This window comes from Cryptomeria japonica, chromosome 4 (assembly GCF_030272615.1).
Source record: "Cryptomeria japonica chromosome 4, Sugi_1.0, whole genome shotgun sequence".
Lineage (NCBI taxonomy): Eukaryota > Viridiplantae > Streptophyta > Pinopsida > Cupressales > Cupressaceae > Cryptomeria > Cryptomeria japonica.
In genome coordinates, this window is record NC_081408.1 from 103208413 (window position 1) to 103222658 (window position 14246).

The 14246-nt window shown below is 31.6% G+C and overlaps 1 protein-coding gene across 1 annotated transcript; it reads left to right on the forward strand.

Annotated features, from left to right (window-relative positions):
- The first annotated feature begins 272 nt into the window (after window positions 1–272).
- On the forward strand, window positions 273–2983 carry LOC131032877 (putative disease resistance protein RGA3). The gene is made up of 6 exons (XM_059218860.1): window positions 273–311; window positions 390–1018; window positions 1135–1463; window positions 1523–2152; window positions 2266–2457; window positions 2583–2983. Exons 1-6 carry the CDS (start codon window positions 273–275, stop codon window positions 2981–2983), a joined length of 2220 nt encoding a protein of 739 aa, XP_059074843.1.
- The last annotated feature ends 11263 nt before the right edge of the window (window positions 2984–14246 follow it).

Here is a 14246-nt window from a genome sequence, read left to right on the forward strand (position 1 = left end):
CGATTTTCAGATTTTTAACTCTCTTCCTCTAATGAAGAGCGCGCATCATTCCAAATTAAGGGAATCTATCTTTACGAAAGTTATTATTGCATAAATTATGTAAACTCAACTCCCAATTAAAATATTATGAACAAACTTTAATTTACTCTCATATTGGACCAAAAGATTCCTTCTAAATTTAGGGAGTTGTAAGGGACTCAACCAAGCTTAAATTGCATTTGCCATTCAATTCTCTTCTGCGAATCCAGAGCCTGTAACAATTCAAACCAAAGATGGCCGAAGCACTTGCTATCGAGATCGCCAAAGGCGTGGTTAGAAAGCTTGGGTAGATTGTAGTGAACGAAGCATCTCTGGTGCTCAACTTCAGACAGGACTTCCAATGGCTGCAGACGAATCTCACAGACATATCTGGCTATCTACAAGCTGCAGATGAGCAGATTGCGCTCAATGCTTCTGTCAAACAATGGGTGTCGCAAGTGAGCGATATATATTTTGATGCAGAAGATATAGTTGATGAATGCGCTGTTGAGCATTTGTATACGAGGCCCACTCAATCATGTGTCTGCCGTTTCAGTCAATTGGGCTTTCGGTATAAGATGGGAAAGAGGATTAAAGATCTCAAAGATAGGATGAGCTCTACCATTCAAAAGGCACAGGAGCTCAATCTTGTTCATCAGATAGTGCATTCAAATCAGCCTTCAAACGGTGATTCTGAAAGAAAAAGAGCAGAGTTGAGAAGAGGGAGTAAGCCAGATCCACGAGCAGTGGCATTGGAAGACAAGGTGGAAGAGATAGAGAGATTGTTAGAGGATCCAGCTGTTGGTGTTGTTGCCGTCATGGGTATGGGCGGCCTGGGTAAGACTTTCCTTCTGCAGCATCTCTACGACAAAACAAAATATGGGTATGAGCTTTCTGCCTGGATTTCTGTTTCACAGATTTGCTCTATTAGAAGTTTGCAAAGTGACGTAGCCTACCAGATCAATTTACAAGTAGATGATAGTATAAGTGAGGTGCTACTGTCTGACTTCATACATGAGAAACTGGAGGAAGAAAGTGTTTGATTGTTCTGGATGACTTGTGGAAGAGTAGTTTAGAAGGTGACCTGATACAAAGGCTTGGCCTCTTCACTGGCAGGAATAGCCAGTGCAAAGTTGTGGTTACCACCAGAGATAAAGATGTTGCTGCAAAGATGAGGGCCCGCGTCTATGAGATGCGAAACCTCTCAGAGGATGAAAGTTGGAATCTGTTTTGTCTGTTTGCCTTCCCCGATTTCGAGGGAAACAAGCCACCTGAGCAGTTGGAGAGCTTGGCTCGTCGAATTTTAGAAAAATGCGGGAGGTTGCCACTTGCCGTTAAGACCGTTGCAGCATCCATGGCAAGCTGCTCGGACTTAAGGGACTGGGAGTCAAAACTGAGGCAATTAATGGATGGAGAGAATTCTACGATGCAAATCCTCAAGCTGAGTTACGACTCTCTTCCTCCCTGTCTAAATTCTTGTTTTGCTTTTTTTCTTTCTTTCCAGAGGACACACGTATATCTTTTTCTGCATCAAAAGTTGACAAATATATACTCCAAGAATATTTGATATATTTGTGGATAGCCGAAGGGTTCATTCCACATGAAAAGGAGATAGAACAGTTTGATATTGGGTTGAGTTACTTGCAACAGCTTCAAAATCTCTGTTTGTTGGAAGTAGATAGAATCACAGCTTGTTACACTATTCATGACTTGTTGCATGAGTTAGTTAATGATATAAGTAAAGAACATAAGTCTGAAACTATTCTTCCAATGAAAAAAACAAGCTGCCGCAGGTTACTATTACCTAAAAGAGGTATAACTACTTATGCAATTTCAAAAAGCTCTCTTCATTGTCAACAATTTCTCCGCACCATCTCATTCTCTCAGAATCCAGAAATTAAAAGTAATCCAGAAGGCTTGTTTGATCGTCTCAGAGTACTCCGTGTACTTGACTTTAGTAGTACTGCCATCTCCACACTGCCAAAATGTGTTGGAAAATTGAAGCTTTTTAGGTCTTTGAATTTGTCTGAAACAAAGATCAAGGAGGTGCCAAATTGTGCTGGAAAACTCAAGTGTCTTAAGTATCTTGATGTCTCTGGATGTAGGAGTCTACAACGTGTACCTGACTGGATAGGTGAACTCAAATGTCTGAGTATCTCGCTATATATGAGTGCTCAGAAAAACTTGATAACAATTGTATGCCTAAGGGAATATTCAATCTCTCAAATCTGAGGACATTGAGATCAGGAAGCATCCCACTTTCCAGTGAAGATAATGAATTCTTTTGTGTTAAAGATGTCGGCAATTTAATCAATCTGGAGGAAATATATTTTCGTTTAGTAGATGAAGGGGGGTTGACAAGTTTAGAAGATGGTATGCTTGAGCATCTGGTGAAAATGAGAATTCTTGATGTATTCAATGCTATTCCTCCAAGGGAAGGTGATATAGAAGAACCCAATCTTCCGGCATTCCCAGGGAAAATGAAAGTAATGAAGATCTTCAACAACTTGGGCTTACTCGTTTCTCCATACCAAATTGGATATGTGGTATGATAAATCTGACAGAACTTGCAATGAATAATTGCAATGATTATTCGTCGCTCCAAAATATACCCAACTTACAGACATTGTGCTTGGTGAATGATTCAAGATGCATAGAATTTCCAAAGAAGTTTGGAGAGAGTGGGGGATTTTTTAAGCTAGTTAGACTTCTTATTATGCACTTCCCTCTTTTGCAAGGGTTGCCAGCACTGGAGGAGGGAGCAATGCAACATCTTGAATTTTTGTCGATACAGCATTGTCCATTGGTGAAGAAAGTTCCAGAGGGATTGGAGCAGTTGAAGAGACTAAAGAGGATATCAGTTGTTGTGGCAAGTGGTGAGTTAGAGGATAGGTTAAAGGAAGGCGGGGAAGATTGGAATAAAATCAAAGTTAAGAATTCCAACATAGTTATAGTTATCAAGTAGCACAGTTCATATATTCAATTTGAGATCGACATAATTTATGTAAGATCTTTCCTTTAATTTTAGTCTGTAAATTGTGAATAATTGTTTAATGATGTCTTTTCAGTATTTGGTGTTGTTGTGTGCTTGTTTATAGTAAATAGAATTTGTGGGTACTTTTGTTTTAAACAACTATCCAATAATTGTTAATAAATTTTGGGCGATTACAACTAATTGTTTGAAAATATCTATAGATGATATGGATAACTAGGAAAAATTTATATTTTTTGAAAAAAAAGAAAAAAATTTAAAATTAAATTCATATTTTGATTAAACAATAAATAGATCTGAAGTGTTTTATATATTTTAAATATTGTAAATATAATTCATTTCAAATATTATATGTTGTTGTTTTTCATTTATTTAGTATATTTATATTTTTTTTGTATTTAATTTATACTGATTATTTTATTTTATTTTATGTGAATATCTATTTATATTTATTTAAAGCTTATTTTATCTGTTTGAGAATCATTTTATTTATATAAATTTTATTTTATTAAAAAATATTTTAGAAGTTATTTTATTGTTTTCATTTTTTAAAAAGATATGATATCTTTTTTAAAAAAATTGTTAACATGGTCATGCTATTATACATAGTTATGTATTTCTTGATATATTTAATGCATTTTTGTATGTCAATATTTCAGCTTATACTTTACAATTAATTATCAAAATTGCATGCATTTTATTTTAAAAAAATGTTTAGAAAAAAATATAAATTAATTTAAAAAATCCTTTATGTCAAGTATTTACACCACTTTAAGTAATCATATTCTTAAATATCTCAATTTGTACCTAAATGTCAATGGGGTTAAACATTGCACTCTTTGACTAAGAACTTGGAAGTTTGAGAAAGAACTTGCAGGTTGTTTTTGCAGGTTGTTTTAGAGGATCAAATAAGAAAGAGTAAGAAATCAATTTGCTAAGAGGATAAGAATAGAGGTAGAGAAAAAAATAATTTGTAGGTGTTCAAGACAACCATGAGAGTTGTACGATGACGAAAAAATTTAGTTGAAGGCAAGAGGGTTTGAAGATTTGAAGGGATGAAGTACCTACTAATATTGTAAAATTTCTAAATCTTGTCTCTTGTTGAAATTCTTCATATCTGTGATTACTCTTTAGGAATTTTATTGTATGAATGTGTATATAAAATTTAAAATAAATATGTTTCATATTATTTTTTCCATATATATGTTAATTGAGATTGGATGACATGTTAAGGCTATAATATTGGGTAGTTTGACAAGACCCCTCAATCTTGTCTACATCATGACTCAAAGAACGAACTTATAGAGAAATTCAAGGAATGAATCCTTCATTTTGACATGTAGATTTTCATACAAATCATCAATCATGTTTTCCTTTATACAATAAGAAATTTCATTAAGAAATTTTAATTATTCCCATGAAGTCTATGGTTAGGCAACTTGATTTTTTTCTTGGAGTAGTGATAATGACTTTCAGAATAATTAAGCCATTTTGGAAATTTCAATCTTTTTAGTGTTTGTGGTATGTTATTACTTGTAAGTATTTCTTTGCTTTTTATTGTTACTATGACATCTTATCCTAGACTACTTGTGATAGGAATTCCCATATTTTTTTCATTAGTCTTGGTGTTGATCGATACAATGGCTAGGAATATGGAGGTCAATTTGCTAACCAAGCATGGCTCCAAGGTGCACTTTTTTTAGAAGTATGATGCCTTCAAAGTCTCCAAGTTCATGTAGAAAAGGGTGATAGAGAGCCATGTAAGTTTGAAGTCATATGCAATGGACCTTTGAATTGTTGATGTGTTAAATTGTGTGATATTTATCTATGATAGTACACCTAGTTGTATATGTTTTGGGGTATCTAAGTATGTTGAAATAGTTCTACTATTTTATTATGAAAATTAGATGGTGAAATACATGGAATTAAATGTTAAAAATGTTTATGCCTTTGTTGATAAAAATTGAAATAAAGGTTTAGTTGTATTGAAAGGTTAAATATTCTTTATTTTAATTTTTTTTTTGGAAAAAATCTTGCAACATATGTTTTTCCTTTGAATTTATGAAGAGATCATTTTTTAGGAGTTTAATTACATCTTCCATTACAATTAATTCACTATAGATTAGTAAATTTTAATTTTTATGAAGGAGCATTATTAGTCTTATACAAAATTAATCTCTATCAAAGAAAGTATTCTCACTGTTTTCCTACTTATTAGCATCACATCAAATTTATGTTAGGTTTTTAAAGAAATGTGTCCATTCTTTACTGCATTTTGAAGAATTTTAAGAATACAAATTTGGCTTCATTGAACTTGTGAACATGCACAGTTGGACTTGTTTTATATACATTCTAATTTAGTTGTAATATTAGTTAGTGTGAAAAGAATTATTAATTTTCTTGACTTGGGTTTTCTCTTTTTGATTGAAACCCTCGAATAATAATTGTATGGATAAGCCCTAAAAGGGTTGGATTATTTTTAAATATGTTAGGAAATTAGAACTTTCTATTGAACAAGATGTGGGTGATGTAGATTTAGTTCCTCTTTTTCAAATACTTCTAATTGTATATGCTAACAAGGAGAGTAATATCCATGATGAAGAAAGTGATTCCTTATCTATTGCCTATTGATAGATTTTCCTTGTGTAACATCCTAAAATTGCACCCTTTGCAATTTTGACTGCATTCGGGGCCCTCACCTTAGTGTCCTCATCCTCATGCTCAATTGGGACTCATTTATGCTTGTACCATGTAATAAATGTCATGTTATCTCATTTCACCATTCATTGCACCTTAACCCTATCCCAAATATGGGGTAGGACCAGGGTGTGGTGCCTTGGTCCTCACTAGGACCATGGCGACATGCCATGGTCCTCCTTATTTGGGGACCAATTCTAACCCTCTGCCCTATATTGAAAATGAGTGGGAAACCTTCGTTTGTGTCTGTCTATGTTGGAAAATTAACATAATTGATGACAGGCAAGTATATAAGGAGGTCTTCCCCTCTCCTTTTAGATAGATGGCAAAATTGGGAGCACTATGATTCAAGAAATCAAGCATTCAAGTATTGAAGTATTCATCATCAAGCATTTCTAGAGGTCTTTAGGGATTCATATTCTTCATTTACATCATTCATATACAAAAATGTGTGTGTGATTAGGGTTTTATCATGTTCATGCCATTTCATACAACATATGTGATTACATTCAAGAAGCAAAGTATCATTATTAGTCATTGCAGATCTGAGGTATACATTTTCATAATTTATTTCAAGAATTTGCAATATTTCATGCAAGGTTGATTCCAAATCAGGGCTTGACTTAGGCAAACCCCTATTCTCTCCCCTTCTTTCTATGTGCAGGAAATAAGTATCAGAATAAGCTTCATTCACAGAGACGAATCAACCCTTTTTGACGCGCAAAAAATTTGAAGGATCATGGTGCCGCAACCTAATCCTAGATTTTTAGGAGCTTTTTTTAGGGTCAAATCCAACTCATCTTATACTACTCAATTCCAGGTTCTCATCTCAATCCCACATCCGTAGCTCACTATTTTCTTAGTTTTACCTTCATTTTTCAGCACTTTACCTATTTCAACTTATAAAAGACGAAACCCAAATCAATCCAATCCATTCAGTATTCAGTCCTTATCTGATTTGTGACTGAATCTAATGGATTCCCTTCCCTCTTTTGAATGTAAAGGTTACCCAAGTAAAATTGATTTGGTGATTTTTCCCTTCTATGTTGCAAATTACCAAATCAATTTTTTTCTGTTTACATTTTGGTGGACCCAATGCCTTACACCTTTAAACAAAAGAACTGGAGGAAAATGTGAGTGAAGTTGGTGAGGATAGACAGCTCAGTTTCATCTTATACAAGGATAAAATTGTGACTAAAATCTAATGGAACTGAACAATCAATCCAACTTAACTTTGTTTGGGAAAAGATCATTCAACTCGATTCAATTTTATTTCGGAGCTTACATATCGAGTTTGAAAAAATGTCCATTCAATATAGCATGAAAAAATCATGATAGCCATATTTCAATTAAATATTGGAACTCATTGCTATTTATTACCCTATCATCAGTAGTAATGGGAACAAGGATATTAAGCAATTTAGAAGAGCACCAGCTTTGACAATCACACAAAAAAGTTTATTTCTTATAGGAATTTTTTTAAGTAGTTTATTATAGGAAATTCAAACTGTATTTGCAGTGAAAGTTTACGTTGATTCATGAATCCCTTTGCTTAAAGAAAAGTTTAGACAATCCTTAAAAAAATTTGTTGCGACAAAGGCATGCAAATCATTATTGTGAATTTTAAAGAATTAAAATCTTACAAAGCAAAGTGCAAATTAAATGGGAACACGGTATTGCTAGAAATTTCACTTTTAAGGGATTAAAGTCGTCGTTATTCAAAGTTCCAGTATATTCTAACATCATCTCATTTTGAATTATCAGCTACAAAATAAAATAAATTATTGTCATGAGCTGTATATTGAAATACAATATACAGTTCATGATAGTAATTTATTTAAAATTTAATAATTGTGGCCAGCCCATGAGATTTTGAAAATTTTAACAATTTTGATGGGCTTCTCAGAATAATTTGTTAAATTGTTAAATTGAAGTCATAATTGGCTATTAGAGATCCACTATATAACTCAAAAAAAATGAATTTAGGAAAATATTTGTTAAGGCAGGTGAATTAAAAACATTATGAGCACACTGCAGAATCAAAATTTTCATATTATATCCTTCTGATATAATTTATGTACAATCCATTATTACATATATATAATTGTCCAATGCTTTAAAGGTAGAATCCATATTATATATTCTCTCTAATATCTAAAAAATCTCTGTATTTTAATGAATTATGGACCATTGCTTGAAAGTTATATTTTTGTTTGCCTTTATAACTAGTTACTAACAGTTATCTCCTTGAGGTATAAGGTGTAATTTATAGGAAATATAATATTTTTTAAATTAGAAAGTTGCATATCATAGAATAAATTTAGAATATTAATTTTTTTTTTAAATTAGAAATCATGAAAAAAATAGAAACTTTTGTTTGAAATGTTAATCTAGAAAGAATCTGTTTTCAATTTGATTCATATTTTACATTCTAAATTTACTATTAGTTGACACCTTTTTCTTTCAAATTTGAAGATGAATATTATATTTCAAATAAAAAGATAAAACATTATTCTAATATGAAACTCTAAAACTATAGGGTGCACTTTATAGGAAATGTAATATTTTTCAAATTAGAAAGTTGCATATCATAGAATATATTTAGAATATTAATTTTCTTTTTAAAAATTACAATTAATGAAAAAATTAGAAATTTTTGTTTGAAATTTTAACTTAAAAAGAATTTGTTCAAAATAGAAACTTTCATTTTGTTTCATATTTTACATTTTAAATTTACAGACTTTTTTCTTCCAAACTTGAACATGAATAATATATTTGAAATAAAAAGATGAATATTATCCTAATACAATCTTTTATATGTGTACGATGTTAAACTTATCTTTATTGAATTAAAAATGCATTGAAATGAAGTTGATTTTATCTTTTGTTTAATATATATAACTTTTTAATAGAATATGGATTTGAATTGTTACAAAGAAGTGTTTTGCATCTACAAAACTATTAGCACAGACATTATTGCTTATTAAATCGTTAAAGTTCTTGATCGCAGAGATCTTATGGAAACATTTTATTTATTGGTATTTGTGAAGATTTAGATCACAAAGATCTTTGGAAATGCTTCACTTTCTTTATTGATATCTATGAAGGTTTTGATCGCAAATATCTTATGAAATTCTTCATCTTCTTCTCTTGATACTTGTGAATGTTTTGATCGCAAAGATCTTTGGAAACACTTCACTTTTTTGTACTGATAATTGAAAAGGTTTTGATCGCAAAGATCTTCAGAATGCTTTGCCTTCTTTCTAGATATAATCAAGAAAGACATGTTATTCTTGAATACCAATGGACAAGAAAAGATAAAACTATATACATTTTTAAGGAAATGATGTTAAGTATTCTTTATTGTACATGGGTCGCTAACAAACTTATTTGTTGTGGGTGACCCCCATCATTTAGTTAAGTTATATGATAAAATATAGTTTATGGGGGGTGTTAAAATGTGTGTGTGTGTGTACATGTACACATGTATACATGTATATATATATATGTATATGTATATATATGTATGTATGTATATATATATACATATGTATATATATACATAGATATATATATATATACATATGTATATATATACATATGTATATATATATATATATATATATATGTTTATATATATATATATATATATATATATATATATATATATATATATATATATATATATATGTATATATGTATGTATGTATGTATGTATGTGTGTGTGTGTGTGTGTGAAAGTTCTAGGAGGAAATGAGCTCATGCATAGCCAAATTGAAATAAAGTTTCAAAGACTTGCTTTTTATTCTTCAAATTCAGGGGAGAAGTACCATAGTGGCATCTATTTTTAGAGTGTATAGAGACACAAATATTGTTAGTGTCAGAGAAATGTCTCAACCTTGTTGTTTCTATTCTTGAATTGAAAAATTAATTGGAAAATTGTAATTATCTTTTAGTTGTCATGAAAGTTGCTAAATGCAATTGTGACAACTTGCAAAGATGTTTTTTAATTGTCAAAATATTAAAGCATGAAAATGGGGAAAAATAAAAGAAAGCTTGCTAAAATAAAGAATATCTTTCAAAAGGCAGATAAAAATGCAAGTTGAAAGAGGAAGGTTTATGTTTTTCTTTTTGATTTGTGCATAAGTGGTTTTCGAAACCATTTATGATTTATGGTTTCTCTCATGCCTATTTATTTAGTGCTTGAGTTGAAAGAAATAGATGTTATTCACAAAAGCAAATAAATTTTGCAGAATTTCAGAAAGAGAAGTTGTATTGATGTAACTCTTTCAAAGGATTAATACAAGTCTTGGATCTTTTTGTGGTTGAGTTTTTTCCCGAAAGGGTTTCTCCACGTAAATTCTTCTCTTATGGTTTGAATTATTATGTTATCCATTACCATCTAAAATTTATTGTTATCTATTTATTTCACTGCATAAAATTATAGTATATTTTCATTGTATGTTTTATCCTGTTTTTCAACAGTTAGTTAATTTTGGTCTATGTTGTTACTATAATGCACATATTTATTTGGCTACACGTTATGATTAGATAATGTATAATAAAAAAACTACATGCACTGGTCCTCAAGTTGCATTTAAAAGTTTTTCTAACAAAAGTTGTCTTGTGGCATAATTTGGTGGGAGAGGCACAACTTGTTAACTTGAACTTGATGTTACATACCATTTTCTTAATTTTTATTATAAAACATAATATTAACAAATTAAAGTTAGATGTTTTAATTTTGTTTGTTTTCTTTAGTCTAATTATATTTGTTGGATATATTTTGATTTCAATCTTATTTATTTGTTTATGTTGCAAGTTGAATGAAGCAAAGGTTTGCATCCAAACCTTCACCCAAAGGCCAAGAACATACAACTTACAATGAGATATCAGTCATACTTAATAGGTGACCAAGCAATTGCTTTTTGAATACTTTGACAGCTCTAGTTCTTTGATAGCCTTCTCAACCATCTTGCCCTAGTTGTACAAGTGGAATAGGTCTATTTTTATTTCAGTGGGATACTAGATCATTAGTTGTTGATGTATATTTTTTGTTTATCTTTTGGAGAGAAACAGTTACTAAGTGTGAGCAAGAGTTTCAACACGTTAGATTTGCCAGGAAAAGATAAACTTGCAAAGCTACAAGGACGTTAGAAAGCTTGAAGGACCTTGGATGTCATGAGCTTTGTTATTAACTTGTTCTATTTGTGAGCCTTAACTGTTTACAAGGATGTTTATGTTGCCTACATATTCAAATGGTTTAAGCAAATATTGTGTAGAAAAAATGGGAGAAGAGAAAAAAATAGGGGAAGAAAGAATACATTGTAAAAAAATGAAAAAAGTACAGAAATATTATTTATCTCTGCAAAATGACAATAAGGGTGAGGAAGAAAGAAGATTTTGTGAATAAGGGAAAATATAAAATAGAAGATGAAATAGTGAACAAACGAAAGTACTATTAGATTTAAAAAATTTCAATGTGTTATGTTGTCTATTGCATCTTTGTATGGATCTTTGTATCATTCATTCATTGTATTTATAATCAATTTTAAGTGGTGATGCATAAATGCATTTATTAGCAAGAAACATTGCATTCAAAGCAAATCAAATCTCAAAAGGACTACGAACAAACAAAATCTACAAGAAAATCAAATTTGAAAGGACTAACACCAAATAAAATCTACAAGCAAACCAAACCTTATCAACTAACTCTAGAGAAGATTGGTAACCAAAAAAATATATCTACCAATCTACGAAGAATGATATTTTGGCATTTAGGTATTCATATAAAATCAATGTATCTAGTTTCATAATATCTCCCACTTTCTCTCACACATTAAATGTTTTTCTGCCATAAAGTCAAGTTTTCTCCCTAAAGTTTTCATGTGGAAATATTTTTCTCTATTTACAAGCTTGTTTTCAAGCTAGCTTTGTTGGACATTGGGTGTAAGACAACAATATAGCCTATCAAATAAAAATCTAAAAGTCATTAAAATAAAAATAACTTAAATTTTTTATATAAGAATGTGTAATTTAGACTTAACATTGATGCTTTTTTCATGTATTATCATATTCTATTAATATTTTATGAATAAAAAACCTTAACAGAAATTAAAAAAAAATTAAAATAATTGAACATTTTTTAACATTTATATAAATTACAAAATTGATTTCACAAAAATTGAACATATAAATATATATATGTGGTCATCAATTTCCTTTACATGCATACCCTACTACTTTGTTAACTATATGTAAAAGTTGAATATAGGTATATTTATTATATTGATAGAGAGCATTGAGTGAATTAGAGGAGGAAATAAATATTCAAAACAAAAAGGAGAATGCAAGAAGCATTCGTAGAAACTACATTAATATTCATTCATAATTTAGTTGGGATTTAATGAGCCTGTACTCACTTTGCCGTTGATAAAATGCTTGCCTAACAACATAAAGTCGATGTCGAGAAAAAAAAAAAATAGTGAAAAGTGATGAATGTCTAGGATGCATTTTATCTACTTGCATGCTTCTACAAAATTCTACATCGTTGATCTCTTGATCCAAGTAGCTTGTTCTCATAATCGATCAAAAACAAACAATTGCACCTTAGTGGGACAATCGGTACATCAAAGAGGTGTGGAAAGTTAATTATAAAAATTTATCTATTTTTTGCATTCATTTGTACAATACAAATAGATAATTGGTAGGTCGTTTAGCAAATGACATTGTTTTTGGAATAAGGTCTTAATGTAGAAGTGATGTTTACAAATCAACTATGTATCCACTTGTAGGTGTTGGCATTGAAGTTGTCATTGATGTCAACATGTGTGTGTGTAGGGCTGAGTTAATGAAGTTATTAAGAGACATACAAGACACCCACTGGATGAAGATGTAGCAGGCATGCAGAGTTGATTGATGTCAACAATTAAGAAGCTGCAATGGTTACAGTTACGCATGACGATGAGGTCTCAAAGGAAAATCATATTGGATCATATGGTGTTGCATTAGGATGGTAGAGCTATGCAAGTTGAATGTATATGGATGGAGGTTGCATGGAGTTATTGACCTCAAATAAGATCGAGAGGACAATGGATTTTTCTATTGGACCTACAAGTGATTAGAGAACCAAGGCCATAGAGTTGTGATTTCATGGGGAAAATATGATTGACCAAGAGCATAAGTGTTGTTACAGCATCATATAACACACTGTGTTATACGCACAAAGAGATATAGGAGGAATGCATGAAGTGTGTCATTGGGACATGAAAATGGACAAGGGGGACACAGGCAATTGTGTGGGAAATGTATTGTGAAATCTAGTCTGACTTGAAAAAAGTTAGTTGTAGTTGTGTATAACACACTATGTTAGTCACACGCAGGTACAGGGAGTATTAGTTGTAGTTTTCATTAACACACAGGTTATCGCTATGAAGTTACAAGTCGAAAGTGTTAGAAATCCTTTGTTTGGCATTTTTTCAGCATGATTGTGTTTCTGTCTCAGTGACATCATCTATTTCGATGTGACTTGGTCTATCATTGTAACCCATTTCAGGCTATGCAATCGCTTATAAGCTATACTGATAGAGTCTCTTTTTTTGGTGAGATGGAGTGGATGTTTGGCTGACATGTCTTGATTTCGGTGTAATTTTTCCTTTCAGCAAGACCATTTTTCCCTTTGGCTGCTCCTTTGTGTTACATCAAAATATCTTCTTATGATAAGATGGTTTTTGTTCTTGGTGACAAGTTGAATGAGAGCCAAAAGTTCTTGCGAGGTAATGCCAAACTGTGATGGAGAAGTCAATAACATGACAGGTTATGTTTCCTGCTATCCCGCAGCATGTTATACAAAAGTAAGATAGCCTTGCAGGACAACATGAAGGTAGAAGCATGAGATTATCCCACCATCTCGCATTGTGTTATTCGCAAGTAATATAACCCTGCGAGGTAATACTTAACAAAGGCAAGCAAAGCACCTCGCTATCTCATAGCATGCAGGTTTGAAGAAAAATGGTCCTGTGGGGCAACATAAAATGGAGAAAGCTAACACATCCCACCAACCTGCATGGGTAAGATGACCTGAGAGGAAACAACGTGGTATAATGAAAATGGTAGATGGCGCGTTATCCCGCCAGCTCGCAGTAACAAAGGTTTGGTTGTTTCGCAATGCGTATAACATGTGTGTTATGTGACCTACGGAACACATCAAAGAAGCTCGTGAATCAAATGTGGATTTCTCTCACACATGGAATTTTTGTGTGCATATAGTTATGTAGATAGGTCCCGCCATTCACCAAATGGCAGAGTGACATGTGGATGCTTTGTGGGCAAAATTTTTGATTGACTATTAAAGCCAAGAGCAAACATATAGAAAGAAGATCTTTTAAATTGAACTGCAAACAAAAAATGAAATAAATCACTAGTACATTTGGAGCAGTTTTCTGATGAGAATTTCTGACGATCTATGGGATTTCTTTTGTTTTGTCAGATTAATTTATTTATTTTTTCAAAAATTACCCCGTTTTCATCCGAATTTCTA